This window comes from Streptopelia decaocto (genome assembly GCF_964273445.1).
Source record: "Streptopelia decaocto genome assembly, chromosome: 18".
Lineage (NCBI taxonomy): Eukaryota > Metazoa > Chordata > Aves > Columbiformes > Columbidae > Streptopelia > Streptopelia decaocto.
In genome coordinates this window covers 5098082-5116243 of record NC_138673.1, presented here as the reverse complement: position 1 = coordinate 5116243, position 18162 = coordinate 5098082, and the positions used below count along the sequence as shown (strand labels likewise).

Sequence of the window (18162 nt, the reverse complement as noted above, 5' to 3'; positions counted from 1 at the left end):
ATGGAGCTGCTGTGTGTGCTGCTGGCGCTGGCCGGGACGGGCGCAGTCACGGGCCTGGGTGACTCCCCCAATGGGTTTGGGAAGGGGGGCTGGGGGCTCAGAGGGGCTGTGAGGTGTTTTCCCCAACGTGTTTGTGCTGGGGAGGGGGTTATAGGGCTGGGCACGGCTGGGGGGTCCCCACACTGGTACTATCCCCCTGGTGCTGGCACTGCCAGCACCCCCTGAGCTCCCTCTGTGCCAGCACCGGTGCTCACAGACCCTGGTGCGGGCCGGGGTCCGGCAATTACCAATGGGTGAGTAAGGGTGGGATGGGTGAGGTGGGCACAGGGTCCCCCCTCTTACCCCCTGTCCCCCAGCCCTGCTGCCCTACGTGCCCCGCGTTCCCCCCACGCCGCTGCCGGGGAAGCTCACGGCCACCACCTTCACTCTGGAGAGACCCCGCGGCATCTTCACCCCGCTCGCCAATGCCTCCGACACTGTCTGGCTGGTGGTGGCTCTGGCCAACGGTGGGTGCTCGCTGCTCCGGCACACGTCCCTGCTGTGGCAGGACCCTCGCCCCGCCACTCACCCCTGCTCTGTGCTGCGCAGCCTCGGACTCCTTCAGGAACCCCCCGTCGCGGGACGCCGTGCCCCCGTACGAGCAGCTGCCCACCGCCCATGCCTACATGACGCTGGAGGCGGCAGTGGCCACGTATGCCTGCTCAGCACCCAGCCCGGCCATCCTGCGGGTTGGGGGGGACACAGCGTGCGGGGGACAAGGTGGCCGGGACCCCTGCAATGGGCCCCTGCCCTCCCCGGGGCCCTACAGGTGAGGTTGGGGGGATGGACGCCCCCAGGGCCCCCATGCGGCAATTCCCCAGGGAGGGCGGGCTCATCCCCCTCCCTGTCACCATCCCACAGGGTGAAGTTCCTGGTGATGGGCTGTCATGGCCCTAAAGCAGAGACGAGGTGGTCAGACCCCATCCTCCTGCGGAGAGGTACTGGTGGCACTGCCGTCCCCCCTGGCTGCCCTGCACCTGCCCGGTTGGGGTGCTGGCATGTGGCGTTGCATCAGCCCTATGCCATCACCCCAAAACCCGGAGGGGGCGAGCAGTCCCCGATGTCCCCCAGCCACCCTGTCCCACTTCTCTCCATCGCGCCATCCCTGAGCCCCCTGTGTCCCCCATGTTCCTCATCCCATCTCCTTCCAGCCGGCAGCCCCAGCACCATTGACCCCAGGCCTGGGCACCGCGGCAGTGACACGGTGGTCATGGCCGCCCTCCTCGCCAGCCTGGGGGCCGCGCTGGTCATGGCGGCAATCAGCACCATGGGGTACGGGGGATATGGGGGTGCGGGGGGCCGTGCTCAGGGGACATGTCCATAGGGGCACCAGGAGAACACCGCCCCCTCGACCCCATCAGCAAAGAGATGGAGTGACAGAGATGTGTTTAAGATTTAAAAGCCTTTTTTTTTTTTTTTCTTAAATTGGGGGTTTCCCATAGTTGGGCAGTGAAAAAGGGCCCCTTGGCAGCAGTTGACGTGGGGGGGCGGCAGAGCTCTGGGGACCATGCTTGACATCTCTGCTTGTCTCTCCCCACAGTGCCCAGGTGCGGGGTTCCCTGTGCTGCCGGGATTCGGGGAGCAGCATCTTCACCCACAGCTCCTACAGGACCCACCACATCCCCCCGGCCCTGCCCCGAACCCTGCCCCCCGGCTGCAGGTGCAGCCCCCCAGGGCTGGGCTGCTTTGTCCCCCAGCCTCCTGCTCCGTGCCCTGCAAAGTAAATTCTCACTTTACACCTTCTGCTGCCTCCTCTGTGCTTGGCCGTGGGACATCCCCCTCTCCACCCGCCACCCCTTGGGGGTCTGTTCACCAGCTGGGGCTGTGGAGAATGGGGGCACTGGGACCCCCCAAAACCACTCAGGGCTTCGGCTTGGTGATACTTGGTGTTGGGGCAGGCACATGCTGGCACTGGTGGGGTCTGGTGGCCTCAAGGGTGGCATCACCCTGGGGTGGCATTGCCCTGCTGCCCCATCGCCAGGGCGAGGGCTGTTGCCGTGGCAGTTCTCAGCACAGTTCACCGGTGGGCGCTCAGCCATAGCAAACGATGCCCAGGGAAACGAGCCCGACCTGTTTGCCGTGGGGCTGCGGCCAGCGCAGGAATGTGGGCGCTGGCGGCCACGGGCGGGTTCCGTGGGGACGCAGAGCCCGGCCGGCCCCACTCCTGCCCTCGGCACCCGGGCGCCCGCACGATGCTCCCGCTGCTGCTCCTGCTCCTGGCGACGGCCCACGGGCTGGGTGAGTCCTGCGATGCCGTCGGGCTGGGGGCCCCGCTGTCCCCTGCTTGAGGGTCTCCTGTGCACAGGGACACCCCAGAGCCTGGGGGTGCAGGGGAGCTGATGCCACCGCTATTCTGGGTGCCACCCCTGGTGTCACCTTCCTGGGTCTGCTGGCACAGCGTGGGGTCCTCTGCGGGTCTCGCAGGGGTGTCCCTCCCCGCGTGGGGGCACAGGCTGTCTATGCTTACTCTTTTCATGGAACATGCTGTGTCTGAGCCTAAAATGGGGGGCGGGAGGCAAGCAGGACCCCTGCAGCTGGGATTGCTGGAGTCAGCTCCCTCCTGTCCCCGCCTCCGAGCCCCCGGAGCCGCCGGTCAGGGGCTGCAGCGGGGGAACCGCGCCCCCTGCCGCACCCCCCTTGGCTTCTCACCACAGAAACGATCCAGTACACCCCGACCCTGGCCAGCTCCTCCCTGGGGGGCCTGATCACCGCCTCCACCTTCACACTGGAGCAGCCCCGCTGCGCCTTTGAGGATCCAGGCAACCCCGTCATCTGGCTGGTGGTGGCTGTCCCCGAGGGTAGGTGGGGTGCGGTGGGGAGCGGCCCTGGGCAGGGCCGTGCGCAGGGCTCCCCGTGTTCCCCGGGGTTCCATCCTCACCCCTGTCCCCATCCCTGCAGCCGTAAGCACCTTCAATGACTCTGTGGAACCGGGGTCCCCCGAGCGGGCGTTCCAGAGCTTCCCCAACAGCACCGGCGCCTACATGACCCTCAACACCACCCTCCTCAACTACCCCTGCCCCAAGCGCCCCGGGGACATCACGGTGCTGCGCGTCGGCAGCGAAACGAGCTGCACCGAGGATGAGAGCAGACCCACCTGCAACGGGCCCCTGCCCGGCCCGGGGCCGTACCGGTGAGCCTGCACATGGGGACATGTCCCCCATCCTGCCGGCAGCCCCCCAGCTTGGGGGAGCATGGCCAACCTGCCCTCCCACCACAGGGTGAAGTTCCTCTCCCTGAATGGCTCCGTGCCCGTGGCGCAGACACGCTGGTCAGAGCCCATCACCCTGAGGACAGGTACCGCTGCTGGGGTGCTCGTCCTGCCCCTCGCACCCGTCCCACAGCCGCAGAGTGTGAGGGGACATGGGGTGGTCCTGGGGGGCTGCACACTGAGCATCAGTGGCGTGGGGTGCAGTGCTGCTGTGAGAAGCTGGGGAAACAGAGGCAGGGTGCTGCTTTTGGTCCTGCTGGGATACGATGGCATCGTGTGATGGTACATGGTGTATGCACAGTGTGATTGTACATGGTGTTTGTGCAGTGCAGTTGTACATAGTGTTTCAATGCTGCATTTGCACACTGCAATTGCACATTGCATTTGCACACTGGGATTGCACAGTGTGTTTGCATGCTGCATTTCCACGGTGCAGTTGCACATTGTGATTGCTCACATACACACGGTGCCCTGGCCGGGCCCCCACACTGTCCTGGGGTGCTTGTGCCTCTCCCTCCCCTCTTGCTCTCTCCCCAGCTCAGCCGCTCGGTGACATCTCTGCAATGGGCAGTGGGCACAGCGCCAGCATGATCGCCCTCACCTCCGTCCTCTCCATCCTCTTTGCCATCCTGCTGGCCGGCCTGGTGGCCATGCTGGTCTTCTGGGGGTGAGTTCCACCCCCGCATCCCACTGCACTGCCCAGGAACTGCGATGGGTGCTGGGCACATGGGACTAGTGCCACAGGTGACACCAGCACCCCGTGACCCCCACCCTTGTCCCTCACTCCCCCTTCCCTCCCCAGCTCGGACACCTACAGCGGCAGCAGCACCTTCAACAAGCCGGAGGCGGTGACGGTTCGGCGGTACAACACCCACCACGTGTACGACCAGCCGGCTGCCCGGCTCTGAGCCCCCGCCACAGCCCCCCGCTGCCTCCCCATCACCCCCAGCACCCATCGCCTCCCCACCTGCTCCCGCACCAGCCACCGCTGGCCCGCGCACCCTCGGGTGCCCTCACGACTGCACCGCCGGTGTCGGTGGCACCGTGCTCACTGCTGCGGGGGCACAGCCGGAGCTGCCGCAGGGAGCCATGATGGAGTGGGGGATTAAAGACCCTTCCATGTGCTTTGCACCCACCTCCGTCTCCTGTTTGTGCCCCTGGGAATGGCACCCACTGGAACCTCACCAGATCCCACAGCCCCCAGGAAAAGCCTCTGTCCCTGTGCCCCTGTGCAGGGCTCTGACCCCTATCCCTGGGTTGGTGACGGCTGCTGGACTGGGGCAGGATGCGGCCAGGGATGCTGGGGAATGGGAGAAGCATTTTCACACCCAGCTCAGGACACACGGTGCCACCTGCACCCACTTTGAATGGGGAAAAGTCCCCTGGGTGAGAGGCACTGAGAGGAGCCTGACCCCCCAAACAGCCCTGGTGCTGGGGTGAGGGGCACAGAAATGCCCCCAGGAGTGGGTGGGGGGTAGAGGGGTGTTATTTGTCCCCATTCCTCTTCACCCCACAGCAATTTCTCCCTGCCCCAAATCCGGAGGAGGGTCACTCATCCAGAGCTGGCCCAATCCTGCCTGGGTGCTGCTGGTGTTCCCCTGGTAGCCATGAGATGGCAAGAGGGGACCAGCAGCTGGGGCCTGATCCTGCACTGGGGTGTGGGTCCCTGATCCTGCACTGGGGTGTGGGTCCCTGATCCTGCAGCCTGGGCAGGATGAGACCCCCGATGCTGAGGACAAGAAGGCCAGAGAGCACTGAGCGGGGGGCTGTGCCCCCCTTTGAGCGGAGTCAGGGCAGGCATGCATGTATGTCACATATACATATATTACAAAACCCTGTGGTTTTTCTGTAAGTGCCATGCAAAGGGCAGTATCACATTTACACCTGATCCATGGTCACAGCACCCTTACCAGGGTGTCCTTATGCTGCCGGGGGGGGGATATTAGCAACTTGTCCCCCCCATGCTGCCGCTGCCAGGAGTGGCCTCCATGGAGTCCAGCCAAGGAAAATCAAGCAAATCTGGCGATTAAGCCCCGGGAAGATCAACCCGTCTGCAGCAAAGGGACAGTGTTTTCCAGCAAACATGGGTCCCCTCCATCCTACCCCATCCCGGATGTGAAACACCCGTTTCACCTGCAAAGCGGCTCCAAGCAGCTGGGGGGGTTGTCCCCTGTCACGCAGGTGGCCCTGACTGTGTGTGGGGCTGGAACTGGCACATGGGGAGCCGGGGGTGACGGTGACAGGGACTGCATCTCATCCCTCTGTGGGGGAGGCAGAGGGGCAGAGCTGCAGGACGGGGCAGTGTGTCCCCAGAGTGTCCCTGCCATGTTCCTATCATGTCCCCGCGGCGGTCAGGCACAAATGCCAAGGACCGCTGGTGTCTGCCAGCACAGCCCTGAGCCCCAGCTTTGTGTGCTGGGAAAGTCCTTGAGCGCGGATCCCGTAGGAGGGGTCCCCTGCCTCCCCTCCCCTGTATTTATGGTACCAAGCCCCCAGAAATGCCACCGCTCCCTTTGGGGGGGCTGCAGTGCTTAAAATGAAAAAAGGTACAAACCCCAAACAAAAGGTGGGGTTTTGGGGTGCAGGACAGTGAAGAAAAGACAGTGCTGGGCCGGGGGCTGCAACCCCCAGGTTCGGGGGGGGCGGGGGGCAGCAGGCGGGTCCGGTTCTTAATTACCTTAATTACCAACCCAGGCGGGGCGCCGGGCTGAGCACCCCGGGCTGCACCGCCTGGGGCCGCGGCCGGTCCCCCGGGGCTGAGCCGGACCGACAGAGCGACCCCACCGCCGCGGGGGGAGTCCCCGTCCCCCGGCGGGACCCGCTCCCGAGCGACTCCGCTTCGGCCCCGCCCAGTTCCGCCTCGGCCCCTCCTAATTCCGCCTCAGCCCCGCCCACTCCCGCTCGGGCTCCACCCCTTAGAGAACGGCATATATAATCACCCAATCGCCGCCGGGGAAGGCATTCAGGTCCCGCCCCTTTCCCCGCCCAGCGCGCTGATTGGCGTCTGGCGGCGCCGGTCCGCACATGGGCGCGGGGCTGGGCGGACGTCGGTTCGAGGCTCAGCGGCTGCGCTCCGTTACCTCCCCGGTATCTTCCCCCGCCATGGCTCGGCGGAGCGCGCTCTCCATCCGCATCGTGGAGGGCAGGAACCTGCCCGCTAAGGACATGTGAGTGTCCCCGGGGGACCGGCAGGGGTCGAGGGGGGGGACACTCCGGGAGGGAGTCCCCCGACCTCAGGAGTGCTGTGGGGTGCATCCACAACAGGTCCCTGTGCTTTGAGGACACCGTCCCGAGGGTGACTTTGGGGTGTCCCACCTGCTTTGGAGGCTCCTTCAGAATGGCTTGGGGTCCCCCCAGCAGTACATGTGCTTTGGGGGTTCCCTCCAGGCTGGCTTTGGGGTCCCCTTGCATTGGGGGATTCTTCCCAGGGTGGGTTTGGGGTGTCCCCCCAGCAGTGCCTGTGCTTTGGGGGGTTCTCTCCAGGGTGCCTTTGGGATCCCCTTTACTTTGGAGGTTGCCTCCGGGGTGACTTCAGGTGCCCCAGCATTTCTCAGTGCTTTGGGGACTCCCTCAGGAGTGCTGTGGTGTCCCTCCTGATTTGGGGACGCCCTCTGTGATGGCTTTGAGATTCCCTGCCAGTTGCACCCAGTGCTGTGTGGTGCCCCCAGCAGTGCTTCGGGGTACCCCAAGAAGTGCTCCCACTTTGGGGAGCTCCTTCTGTGCTGCCATGGGGCAGGGCTGCCCCCACCATGCACCCCCTCACTCCTGCAGCTGGGTCCTTTGCAGGGACCGGACATGAAGCAGCACCCCCCGGTACAGCCATCCTGTCCCCGCTCCACTCCCAGCCCTGGCTCAAGCCCACCTGGCTGCGGTCCAGGGGGCTCGGCTGGCAGCCCCTCCGGTTGGGCTTTCCCTCCCTGGCAGCCCCCCAAGGGCTGCCTGCGTGTCTCGGCATATTTATTCCTCATTACTCTGATCCTTACGGGGTGAGATGTGGGGGCAGCGTTGGGGTGGGACAAGGGGACGGCAGCTGGGGGCTGTTGAGGAGCGCTCCGCAGCCAGGCAGAACCAGGGCTGCCGGAAAACCAGCAAAAATCCCCACAGCCGTCATGGAAAAAGAGGATAAACAAGGAAAGAAACATGACTTTTTTTTTTTTTTTTTTTCTTTTTAAATCCCATGCTTCGGGGCCTGATTTTTAAATCCCTCGGCATAACTCCCTGCGGGAACTCAAACCAGCGTGAGGAGGCTCTGTTTTTCTAAGAAGCTCTGTTTTTTGGGAGTCTCTGTTTTTTCAGGAGAGCGTGTTGCAGGGACCTGCTGTGCAGCAACACCTTCCAGACCGGAGGCTTTGGGACGTGGCTGTGGGCGGGGGGGCGGCTGCCCCGGCGGGGAGGGAAACCCGAGCGCTGGATCCTGCCCCTGACCTTGACCGTGTTTGGCCACCGTCCCCCTCCCCTGCGGCCGGGGGCGTGTGAGGTTCGGTTCCTCCGCCTAGCCCTGGCACAGCCTTGGGATCGTCACCCCGCGGAGAAACCCATCTGTGGGGTGCCAGTGGTGACCCCGGGTGCGTTCACAGGTCCGACTCTTCTTCCAGCCACCCATGGCTGATGGGGCACCCCAAACCCCCGTGGAGCCCCCGGATTTGGCCGATGTTGCTGTGGTTGGTGACTCCCCTGGTAGCACTAGCAGCCCCACCGCTGTGCCCGGGGTTCTCCCACCTCCTCCCAGTGCAGAAAAGCCGTTGTTTTGTTTTGCCTTCCCCGCCCCGCGCGGGGTTTGGCACCGAGCAGCCACCAAACCATGAAACTGCCCATAAAGAGGCAGGAAACCTGCTCCTGCTTTCGCCCTCCGGCACGTCACTGCCTGACACCGGGGACAAAACCCGGGCAGGAGGGAAGAGCTACAGCAGCTCCAGCTCTGCCCTGGGTGGGCTTTGCCCCTCTGCCCCCCTCCAGGACACGGTGAAAGTGTGAGCTGCTCCCCCCAGCTGAGCGCTGCAAAATCCTCCTGTGCATCTTCATTACAGGAAAACAAGGAAAATGAGCTGCTTTATTTTATTGTACTGCCCCCACCCCGGCTCCCAAGGGCTGGGCAAAGCGGCGCCACCATCTCCAGTAGTGAATTTTTAATTGCCAAACTCAATGCCTCAGCCCCCAGTGCTGCCTGCTGGGACGGGTGGCGGCAGGGAGCACACATTTTTATTTCCTCCTAACCCAAACATTTATACTGTTCTATCAATCTTTAAAGCCTCAGTCTTCATTTCCTCTTTCGAAAGCCCAGCCTTCCCCTTTCCTAGCTCCTTCCCCTGCACCAAACCCCCAGCCACGCTCAGCGTGGGCGGCAGCAGGATGCCCAGTGCCCGCTGGAAGCCAGCAAGCCTTATAAAACTCTTCCCCTGACACCTCCCAGGCTGGTGCGCAGGGACAGCAATGCTGTGCAGGCAATGTCACCCCCTGCAGTGCTGGGTTCTCCCCAGCCTTTGCAGTGGGGATTTGTCCCCACTGACACAGATCACAGGGTCCCCAGCAGCTCAGGCACCGCTGCAGCTGCTCCCGCAGCCCATGGGGATGGATTTTGCCCATGCTGTGTTTTAATCCCCGGAGCACGCGATGCTCCAGTGCTGCGAGGGTGGCTTTGTGGTGCCCTGCATCCCAGGGGACATGGAGCAGCCCATGTGCTCAAAACGTCCCCATCTTGGGGATGGGGATTTTCATGCTGCTGATGTCAAGTCAGCTCCCATCTCAGACTTGAGCTCAGCTTGCCCAGGGTTGCTGGGCACGGCTCAGGTGGGCAGATGTTCCCTTTCTGCCTGCGTGCTCCCTGCCTGCTTGATGGTTTGCATAATGTCAGCAACAAGCTCTGGTTAATGATGCTTCATCCACCGCTTGCATTAAAAACCTCTCTGGAGACTGGGAGTGGGCAGAGAGCTGCTCTTAGCAACCCGCCCGTGCTGCCCACACATGCGTGTGGCCCGAGGTGACTGGGGTGCCAACGCAGTGCCCGGGATGCACAGCCTGGAGAACATCCCCCCAGGCTTTATTTTGCAGAGCAGAGGGCCCCCAAACCTGTATAACCCCTTCAAACCCTTTTAATCCCCCCAAGAACTGGCTCTCAGCCTCCCCAGCTTTGGGAAGGGAAATCATTCTGTACTTGGGGACCCCAAACCCCCACCCATGTGCTCCCACATTTTCTGGGGGACTCGCATATGGTTGATGAATGCTGCCGGGACCGGTGTTAAGGAGAAATTGCTCAGAGCAGGACAGGAGCCATAACCTCCCACCCTCTTGGCACCCGGGTCCTGCCTCTGGCTGGAGCCGAGTCACCTCCGTTCTAATGACCTGGGGCAATAAACTGTAAAATGGTGATTTGGGGTTTTTTTTGGCAGCAGCGCACCAGAGCGATGACTCGGGTTGTCCCTGGGGAGGAAGCAGAGTCAGAGCCTTGTGGCGGCTGCCAACAGCCCACGGCTGCTGTGACACGTGCTTCGCACCATCTGCATCACCAGGGGTGTCCCCAGGGATGTCCCTGTCCCTGTGGAGGTGTTGAGGCTTTGGGTGCACCCCAGCGGCTGCTGTGGCCCTGCTCCTGGTGTGTGCAATGGGGCTGTGTGTGGCTGGAGCCATTTTGGGGAATGGGTGGGCTTTGTTTGTTCTTCGTCTTCCTATTTGGAAGAGAAAAGCCACTTTAAGCTGCCAGCAGGATCCAGTGGCCGGACACACTCAGGGATGTGTTTCCCCAGGCTGGGTGTGACGCCGGGGTCACCATGTGCCTGCAGCCGTGGCCAAATCCACCGGTCACAGCCGCTGGTGTCTGGGGGTGTCTCTGTACCCCTGTAGCCCTGGGGTGTCCCTACAAGTGGCACTTGCGAGGTTCCCCTTCTGTGGGGGGTTTTCCAGGGCTGAAGGCTTTGGTCACCCGTGACCATGACAGCCCCGTGGGGTTGGGACAGGGGCCGGGGCCAGGGCAGCTGGCAGTGCTGACAGAGCCATGTCGTGTCCTTCCAGCACAGGCAGCAGCGACCCGTACTGCATTGTGAAGATCGACGATGAGGCCATCATCAGGTCAGTGGCACCGTGTCCCTGGCTGGTCCCCAAACCTGCTGGCACACCCGGTTCTTGGCGGATTCCTCCATCCACCCTGCTGCACACACATTATTCTTATTATTCTTATTATTCTTATTATTCTTATTATTCTTATTATTCTTATTATTCTTATTATTCTTATTATTCTTATTATTCTTATTATTCTTATTATTCTTATTAATCTTATTGTTCTTATTACTCTTACTCTTTCTTATTCTTTCTTTATTCTTATTCTTTTATTACTATTGCTATTGTTGTTATTACTGTTATTCCCTGCTTTGGGCTGAGCTGCTCCTCCAGACACAGACCACAATGTCTAACAGCTCATGACCGCCCCCAACCCTGTAAGCCACCCCAGGTCCTGCCAGCCCAGAGCCACAAGACAGCACAGGGACCCATTTCCTGCCCTAGCTGAAGGTTCAAAACCATGGGTGCTGCCCCCAGCCATGTGTCACCAAACGCTGGGGACCTCCCAGCGCTGGGGAGTGCCCGTGTCCCTTGTCACCAGTACCACTGGCCCCACAGGACTGCCACAGTGTGGAAGACGCTGTCCCCATTCTGGGGGGAGGAGTACGAGATGCATCTCCAGCCCACCTTCCACAGCGTCTCCATCTACGTTATGGATGAGGATGCGCTCAGGTATGGGCAGCTCGGCCGTGCGGTGGTGGGGATGGGCATGGGGGTCGCAGGTTGGTGGCTTTGGCTGCCTGCATACCCAGCCCCATGGTAGACACCAGTGAATCTGCACCTGGCCATGCTGGCTTGAGCTTTGGGACACAAATGGGTGAAGTTCTCTCCCAAGGTTATTTTCCAACTGCTCCATGGGGACACACACACTGTGGTGGCCCCAGGACACTTGGGTGCTGTGTCTGCCCCCAAAACGCACAGCAGGGGGGTGTCCTCCCTGGGGTGCGGCGGAGCGGGGGGTCTCCAACCCCACCCTGTGTCCCACTCCCAGCTTTTGTTTTCCAGCCGCGATGATGTTATCGGGAAGGTCTGCATCACCCGGGACATGCTGGTGGAGCACCCCGAGGGTAAGGGCTGGGTGGCTGGGAACCGGTCCCAAAGGCCCCTCAGTGACCCCCCCATGAGGGTTCCCCCTTTTCCCACAGGCTACAGCGGCTGGGTGAGCCTCAGCGAGGTGGACCCCGATGAGGAGGTGCAGGGGGAGATCCATCTGCGGGTGGAGGTCCAGGGGAGCCAGGGCGGCCGGCGGCTGCTGCGCTGCACCGTGCTGGAAGCCAGGTGAGGGGGGGACACGGGGGTGGCAGGGGGCTGTGTGTGCAGCTGGGACACGTACAGCAAGTCCTGGCTGCTCTGTGACTCAGTTTCCCCATTGCATCAGAGTCTTCTCCATTATCTGCCTGTGGGTGCAGAGCATCTTCCCCACCACCCAACTGATGGGGGTCCTGGGGCAGGGTCCACCTCCTCTGCTGGGCTTTAGTGTTTGCACCTCGAGATGCTGGGGAACCGAGGGGGTGCCATGGGTGCCTGTAGGTATTTTGGGAGGTTCCTGGCAAATTTCCCCTCTTCTCCACAGGGATTTGGCCAGGAAGGACCGCAATGGTGCCTCCGACCCCTTTGTCCGCCTGCGCTACAACGGGAAGGCACAGGAGAGTGCTGTGAGTATGACCTGGTGTCCCCAGGGAGGGTGGGATCCACCCGGCGAGATGGGGGATGAAGCTGTTGCCGTCACAGGTGGTCAAGAAATCCTGCTACCCCCGCTGGAATGAGACCTTCGAGTTCGAGCTGGCCGAGCCCACCGAGGAGAAGCTGTGCGTGGAGGTCTGGGACTGGGACCTTGTTGGCAGGAACGATTTCCTGGGCAAGGTGAGTCCCAGATCCCATCACCGCTGCCGGGGGGCTGCCCAGCTGCCTACCCACCCTGCCTCCCGTCGCAGGTGGTGTTCAGCGTCCAGGGGCTGGAGGCGGCTGGGCAGGAGGAGGGCTGGTTCAGGCTGCGGCCAGACAAGTCCAAGCCGAGGGAGGATGAGTGAGTGTTGGCACCGGAGTATGCTGGGGGTGGATGTCCAGGGTCCCTCCAGTGGCCCTGGGGAGTGGGATTTTCCTGGGAAGCATCAGCCCTTTGGAGGGGCAGCTCCTGGAAATGCCTTTGTCTGGGGTGGGGGTCAAGTGCAGGGCAGCCCCTCCTGCCCACCCAGGCTCCCCCTGGCTGTTGAGCCACCTTTTGCTTGGTGAAGCACTTCATCCATCCGTTCATTCATGCACCCACCCCCCTCTCCCCGTGCTCCTGCAGGCGCCGAGGCAGCCTGGGCTCGCTGCAGCTGCAGGTGAGGCTGCGGGACGAGACGGTGCTGCCCTTCCCCTCCTACCAGCCCCTGGTCCAGCTCCTGTGCCAGGAGGTGAAGTCGGGGCGCCAGGTGAGGGGTCCACGTGAAACTCTGATGGGGCACCCACCTTCCTCTGGCTCACTGCCAGGATCACATCGTGGTGCTTCTCCCCACCAGGATGGCCAAGTTCACCTGGTCACCCTCCTGGATGAAACCACCACAGCCGAGTGCCGGCAAGAGGTCGCCGTCAACTTGGTCAAACTCTTCCTGGGCCAAGGGCTGGTCAAGGAGTACCTGGACTTGCTCTTTGAGCTGGAGCTGGCCAAGCCCTGTAAGGCTGGAGTGGAGCTGAAGGCTTCTAACCACCTCTTGGGGCTGTAAAACCTCCAGGACCTTGTGTGGTGATTTTTTGGGGGTGATAGCTGAGGTTCAGCTGTCACACTGTGCTCCGGCTGGGAACCTGTTGGGTTCATCCCAAGCAACTCACAGGCCGAGGTTGGGGGAGGAGCGGGTGGTTTGAAGTTTGGAAATCCCCACAACTCTCGTGGATGTGGCCGGGGGTGGAGGGTAGAGCCCCTGTAGACCCCCCCATGACGGCAGCCGCCTGGTGGGTGAGCTGAAGCCATCCTGCAGCCACAGACCTTCTCCTGTTTTGCAGGTGAGCCCAACACTTTGTTCCGGAGCAACTCCCTGGCCTCTAAATCGATGGAGTCGTTCCTCAAGGTGCTGTGCTGACCAAAACCTGCTCTTACAAGGTCACCCTGGCTCTGGGCTGTCCCCAGTGGGGCTGGTTGCCCAGGGGGAGCGCTGGTGGGGCTTCATCTTCCCCTGGGGCTGGGGGGTTGGAGAAAATCCTTTGTCAAGGAGTCTGGGGGTGTTTGGTGCCAAACCTGTGGCTGTGCCCCCTGTCACGGTCCCTCGGCAGGTGACAGGGATGCCGTACCTGCACGCCGTCCTGGGACCCACCATCACCCGTGTGTTTGAGGAGAAGAAGTACGTGGAGCTGGACCCCGGCAAGGTGGAGATCAAAGATGTCGGGTAAGGGGCGTGCGGGGCGGTGGGGCAGGGGGGCTCTGGCCATAGGGCTGATGGCGCCGGTGCCCCCAGGTGCTCAGGGCTGCACCGGGTGCAGACAGAGGGTGAGGTGATCGAGCAGGGCCGGCAGCACCTCCAGTCCTACTTGGGCGAGCTACTGGACGCCATCGGCAGATCAGCCCCAGCGTGTCCGCCCGTCATCCGCGCCGTGTTCCGGCAGCTCTTCCACCGCGTCGGGGAGCGCTTCCCCCAGCACCAGGTCGGGCTGCGGTGGGGGACGGACTGTGGATCAAATCCCCAGGAGACAGGGGTGTAATCCCCAGCTTTGGGGTCCCCTCTTGGGTATGGGGACAGCCCCCCAGGGATGGGTGCAGGGGGACAGCAGGGCCATGCTGCACCCAAACAGCATCCCTGGTGCTGAAACCAACCCCCCGTCCCATCAATGTATGAGGGATGTCCTGCGTTGGCACAGACGCTCACACGTCTCCCCCCACTCTGTCGGCTGCAGCACACTAAGTTCGTGGCCGTCACCAGCTTCCTCTGCCTCCGGTTTTTCTCGCCAGCCATCATGACCCCCAAGCTCTTCCACCTGCGGGAGACACACGCCGACGCACGTACCAGCCGCACGCTGCTGCTGCTGGCCAAGGTGGGATGGGGAGGACGTGGGGAGGGAGGTGGTGTCACCCACGTGGGCTTTTTGGGGTGCTCCCCATTGGGGAGGGCTGGTGACATTGTTGTCCCCGGGGGTCTCCAGGCCGTCCAGCTGGTGGGCAACATGGAGCCAGCGGCGGGACGGGCCAAGGAGACCTGGCTGGCCCCGCTGCTGCCCGCCCTGCAGCAGGGCATCGCCCTCATGAAGGACTTCATCACCCGGCTGGTGGGCACGGAGCGAGAGGAGGAGGAGGAGGGTGTGGGGCAGCCACCAGGCCCCCCCACCATGGTGGTGAAGGAGGGGCTGCTCTTTGTCCACAAGACGCGGGGCAAGGGGCCAGTGCTGGCCACCGCCGCCAAGAAGCTGCACTTCTGCCTCAGCGGGGACACCCTCAGCTTCGGCAAGAGCCCCGGTGCAGAGGTAAGGGGGTGCCGGGGGGTAGCGGGGGTGGCAGCGAGGTGGCACTGACCCCCTGTGTGTGTGTCCCCACCAGCGCAGCGGTGCCATCGCCCTGGGTGACATCCTGGCCGCCGAGAAGGTGGAGGAGAAGAGCTTTGGGAGCGCCCATGTCATGCAGGTGGTCTATGTCGATTCGGGCGGGCAGCAGGAGATGGCGTACCTCCAGTGCAAGGTGGGACGGGGACAGGGGACAGACGCCCCCCAGCAGGGGTGTCACAGGCTGTGACCCCCCTCACCGCTGTCCCCAGTGCGTCAACGAGCTGAACCAGTGGCTGTCGGCGCTGCGCAAGGTGTGTGTCAACAACCCCCGTGTGCTCCGCGCCTACCACCCCGGCGTGTTCCGCGGGGACAAGTGGAGCTGCTGCCACCAGAGAGAAAGGACAGGTACCGGGAGGGGCACCTGGGACTCCCGTGGGGGTGCCCCTGGGGTCCCCCCTGCCACCGTGAGCCCCGTTGTCCCGCAGGACCGGGCTGTGACCGGACCCACCACGGTGTCACGCTGCAGGAATGGAGTGACCCCCTGGACCCCGCCACGGAGGCTCAGCGCCTCTTCCACCACCTCCTCGGCCTCCGGGGGACCCTCAGGTGAGACCCCACCCTGTGGTAACCCCTCTGCGCCCCCCTGCACCCTCCTTCCACCTGCTGAGGACCTTCCTATTGCCTCCCCCAGGGAAAAGTACTGGGAGCTGCTGGAACCCGAAGATGCCCAAAATGGCCCCAGGGGTGAAGGTAGGAGAGGGGTGGGGGGGATTCTGGGGACTCCATTGGGGATGCTCTGGTTAGGACACATCCCCAGGGTGTTGGGGGGCACTGTGGTGGTTGGGTGTCCCCTCCGTGGGGGATTTGCGGTCTCACTGTTCCCCCCCAACAGGTGCCGCCCTGCCCGAGGGGCTGAGCCGGCTCTTGGGCGTGCTGGGGGACCTGGAGCAATGTCACCGCCTGGCACAGCCCCCGGCCCCCCCAGCCCCTGCCCTGCTGCAGCTGCAGACATGAGGGGCCCAGTGTCCCTCTGGGGGGTCAGGGTCCTCATGTCTTGGGGACCGCAGTGGTGGCAATAAAAGCACTTTGTATCCTGCAGCCCTGTCCTGTCTGTCTCTGGTGGGGACGCTGCAGGACATGGGGATGGGCACTGGTGGCTGGGGGGGCAGTGCTGGCTTGGGCACTGGCCAAAGCTCTGCTGGTGGCGCTAGTGGTGGCACTGGTGACGGTGCATGGTGGCAACCGGTCATGGTGGCATTGGTGACACTGATGGCTCTCCTGGTGCCATTTCTGATGGTGGTGTTGCTGGTGGCAGCACTGGCAGTGGCACTGATGGTGGCACTGGGGACATCACGGATGGTTCTGCCGGGGGTGTTGCTGATGGTGCCACTAGTGTTGGTGCTCCTCACATCACTGGTGGCAGCAATAGGGTGGGGGAAGCATTGATGGTTTTGGTGCTGATCCCACTGGTGGTGCCACATGGTGTCACTGGTGACACCAGTGGTGGCCCTGCTGGCGGTTGTGCGGGCGCCCGCCTCTGGTGGCTCTGGTCCTCATGGCGTCACCGGTGACATCAACGATGACATCACCGGTAGCCCCGCTGGAGACGTTCCTGGGGAGCGACCCTGCGCCGAGCCCTCCTGCTCGCCAGGGGGCGCTGTCGCCGCCGGAAGCGAGCGGAAGTGACGTGACGGGCGCCATAGCAACGGCGGGCCGAGCGGCGGCGGCGGCGGCGGGATGAACGCGCCTCCGGCCTTCGAGTCGTTCCTGCTCTTCGAGGGCGAGAAGAAGTGAGCGGCGGCGGGGGGCGGGACACAGACCCTGCTGGGGCCGGGAGGGGGGGACCTGGAACCCCGTACGGTGCCCCCGCGGCTGCCCCGCGGCCTCCTGGGCCGTGTCGGTCGGGGCAGCCGCTCCCTGAGGCGCTGCGGTAACGACCTGCCTCTGTCCGCCCAGGATCACTATCAACAAGGACACGAAGGTGCCCAACGCCTGCCTGTTCACTATCAACAAGGAGGACCACACGCTGGGGAACATCATCAAGTCGTGAGTACATTTTGAGAATGTTTGGGGCTTTTTTAAAAAAAATTTTTGCCTGAAAAAGTTGTGGTAGATGTCAAGGCAAATCAACTCTGCCTCTAAAAATGAGAAAACAGGCTTCACACATTCATAAAGTCCAGTTTGAAAGTATGTTGACAAAGCCTATGGGAAACATGTCTTTTAAATTATTTTTTAACATAACCCCCATTTTATTTGCGCTATGTGGTTGGTCTCTGCTGCTCTTCTATTCCAGGCAGTTACTGAAAGACCCCCAGGTGTTATTTGCAGGGTACAAGGTCCCGCACCCGCTGGAACACAAAATCATCATCCGTGTCCAGACCACCCCGGATTACAGCCCCCAGGAAGCTTTCACCAATGCCATCACCGACCTCATCAGCGAGCTCTCCCTCCTCGAGGAGAGGTTCAGGGTACGCTGGCTTCTTTTTTTCTTTAAAATATTTGAGATCCTTGCAATTAAAAGTTAAAAAGTAAACATTAAGTGAAGGGAGGTGTAGTATTATCTTAAAGCTGCTATTTCAGGTCAATAAATCAATCAAAGCCAAGCAGCACTGGGTCACTCAGCTCCTGTCCAGGCATGGGGGAGTCTGGCTGTGCAGAAGGATTATTTGTGTGCCCAGGGTGCTCTCTAATTCCATAGATGGTTGGCATTGGTTTCCTCGCAGTCTTACTAGTGTAGAAAACAATTTTCTATTCTTCCAACCTTTTTCCAAAACTCTGGGACCGTATTTTTGAGACTTACATGGGCCTGAAAGGTTATTCAGACAAAACCAGGGGGGCTATGAGTACGATATTGCCTGTGAAGTGTTCTTTGATGTGCTGGTAAAAGGTAATAGGGCACCACTTTTACAAATACTTTTTGACTTTAATGTTAGTGTTACTTTTTCTGGACCGTGTAGATATTTCCACTCATGGTTTGTGGTGGTTCTTGAGTTTCACAGAAGACTGGTGGGAATGTTTAAACTGACCTCCTCCAGCCCAGCAACAGTTCTTAGCACATGTATTTTTGTTTGTGTTTTCCAGGTTGCCATCAAAGACAAGCAAGAAGGAATTGAGTAAAATCACCCCCTTTGGAGCAGACTGTACTTCTGATGCAGAATGATGTGTCTGTTAATTAAATGCTATATTTAAACCTCCATTCATGGCAAATATTTTCCTCCTCCTTGTCCCACTTATGTCCAATTTTTGACAGCAGCAATCTTTTGATTTTTTTCCTTGTCCCAAACAGGCACTTTGCCAGGAGGTTGTATGTCTTGTTTACTTTGATGGATAAGTCATTAAAATGATTTCTGCTTTTCTAATTGGAGCCTTCAGGCAAATATTTGTACTGGGCTGTTGGCAAGTTTGTTGTGAGCACA

General features: G+C 61.6%; 4 protein-coding genes across 8 annotated transcripts; all 4 read left to right on the top strand.

Moving 5' to 3' along the window:
• On the top strand, nucleotides 1-1554 carry LOC309447804 (uroplakin-3b-like; the record flags this gene model as incomplete). The annotated part of the gene is made up of 6 exons (XM_082068782.1): nucleotides 1-58; nucleotides 357-506; nucleotides 589-808; nucleotides 901-977; nucleotides 1191-1311; nucleotides 1482-1554. 6 exons carry the CDS (start codon nucleotides 1-3, stop codon nucleotides 1552-1554), a joined length of 699 nt encoding a protein of 232 aa, XP_081924908.1.
• Nucleotides 1555-2231: 677 nt separating this feature from the next.
• Nucleotides 2232-4155, top strand: LOC309447826 (uroplakin-3b-like protein 1; the record flags this gene model as incomplete). Its single annotated transcript, XM_082068806.1, has 6 exons — nucleotides 2232-2277; nucleotides 2694-2837; nucleotides 2938-3169; nucleotides 3257-3333; nucleotides 3785-3914; nucleotides 4050-4155. 6 exons carry the CDS (start codon nucleotides 2232-2234, stop codon nucleotides 4153-4155), a joined length of 735 nt encoding a protein of 244 aa, XP_081924932.1.
• Nucleotides 4156-6283: 2128 nt separating this feature from the next.
• On the top strand, nucleotides 6284-15837 carry LOC309447712 (ras GTPase-activating protein 4-like). 5 transcript variants are annotated; one of them, XM_082068615.1, is made up of 20 exons: nucleotides 6284-6414; nucleotides 10253-10309; nucleotides 10856-10969; nucleotides 11303-11364; nucleotides 11443-11575; nucleotides 11871-11952; nucleotides 12029-12160; nucleotides 12232-12323; nucleotides 12588-12711; nucleotides 12799-12952; nucleotides 13280-13344; nucleotides 13547-13659; nucleotides 13729-13915; nucleotides 14165-14302; nucleotides 14411-14728; nucleotides 14802-14939; nucleotides 15016-15151; nucleotides 15232-15352; nucleotides 15438-15496; nucleotides 15639-15837. In XM_082068615.1, the coding sequence occupies exons 1-20, from the start codon at nucleotides 6350-6352 to the stop codon at nucleotides 15758-15760; spliced, it is 2412 nt and encodes an 803-aa protein (XP_081924741.1). In that variant the 5' UTR covers nucleotides 6284-6349; the 3' UTR covers nucleotides 15761-15837. The 5 variants fall into 5 exon arrangements, 4 of the variants coding, with proteins under 4 accessions (XP_081924741.1, XP_081924740.1, XP_081924742.1 ...); XR_014185660.1 differs by lacking the exon at nucleotides 15639-15837 and having other exon boundaries at nucleotides 15273-15352; nucleotides 15438-15477; XM_082068614.1 differs by having other exon boundaries at nucleotides 14165-14728.
• Nucleotides 15838-16371: 534 nt separating this feature from the next.
• Nucleotides 16372-18105, top strand: POLR2J (RNA polymerase II subunit J). Its single transcript, XM_082068353.1, has 4 exons — nucleotides 16372-16536; nucleotides 16703-16792; nucleotides 17040-17214; nucleotides 17828-18105. Exons 1-4 carry the CDS (start codon nucleotides 16484-16486, stop codon nucleotides 17861-17863), a joined length of 354 nt encoding a protein of 117 aa, XP_081924479.1. The 5' UTR covers nucleotides 16372-16483; the 3' UTR covers nucleotides 17864-18105.
• Nucleotides 18106-18162: the final 57 nt, after the last annotated feature.

What these genes read in the sequence shown, in the direction of transcription:
- POLR2J (XM_082068353.1), top strand. Translation starts at nt 16,484, where the DNA reads ATGAACGCGCCTCCGGCCTTCGAGTCGTTCCTGCTCTTCGAGGGCGAG. An exon ending in CTCTTCGAGGGCGAGAAGAA is followed by an intron (nt 16,537 to 16,702) that starts GTGAGCGGCGGC and finishes CTGTCCGCCCAG; the next exon opens with GATCACTATCAACAAGGACA. An exon ending in CTGGGGAACATCATCAAGTC is followed by an intron (nt 16,793 to 17,039) that starts GTGAGTACATTT and finishes CTTCTATTCCAG; the next exon opens with GCAGTTACTGAAAGACCCCC.
- LOC309447712 (XM_082068614.1), top strand. Translation starts at nt 6,350, where the DNA reads ATGGCTCGGCGGAGCGCGCTCTCCATCCGCATCGTGGAGGGCAGGAAC. An exon ending in GACGATGAGGCCATCATCAG is followed by an intron (nt 10,310 to 10,855) that starts GTCAGTGGCACC and finishes CTGGCCCCACAG; the next exon opens with GACTGCCACAGTGTGGAAGA. An exon ending in GCAAGAGCCCCGGTGCAGAG is followed by an intron (nt 14,729 to 14,801) that starts GTAAGGGGGTGC and finishes TGTCCCCACCAG; the next exon opens with CGCAGCGGTGCCATCGCCCT.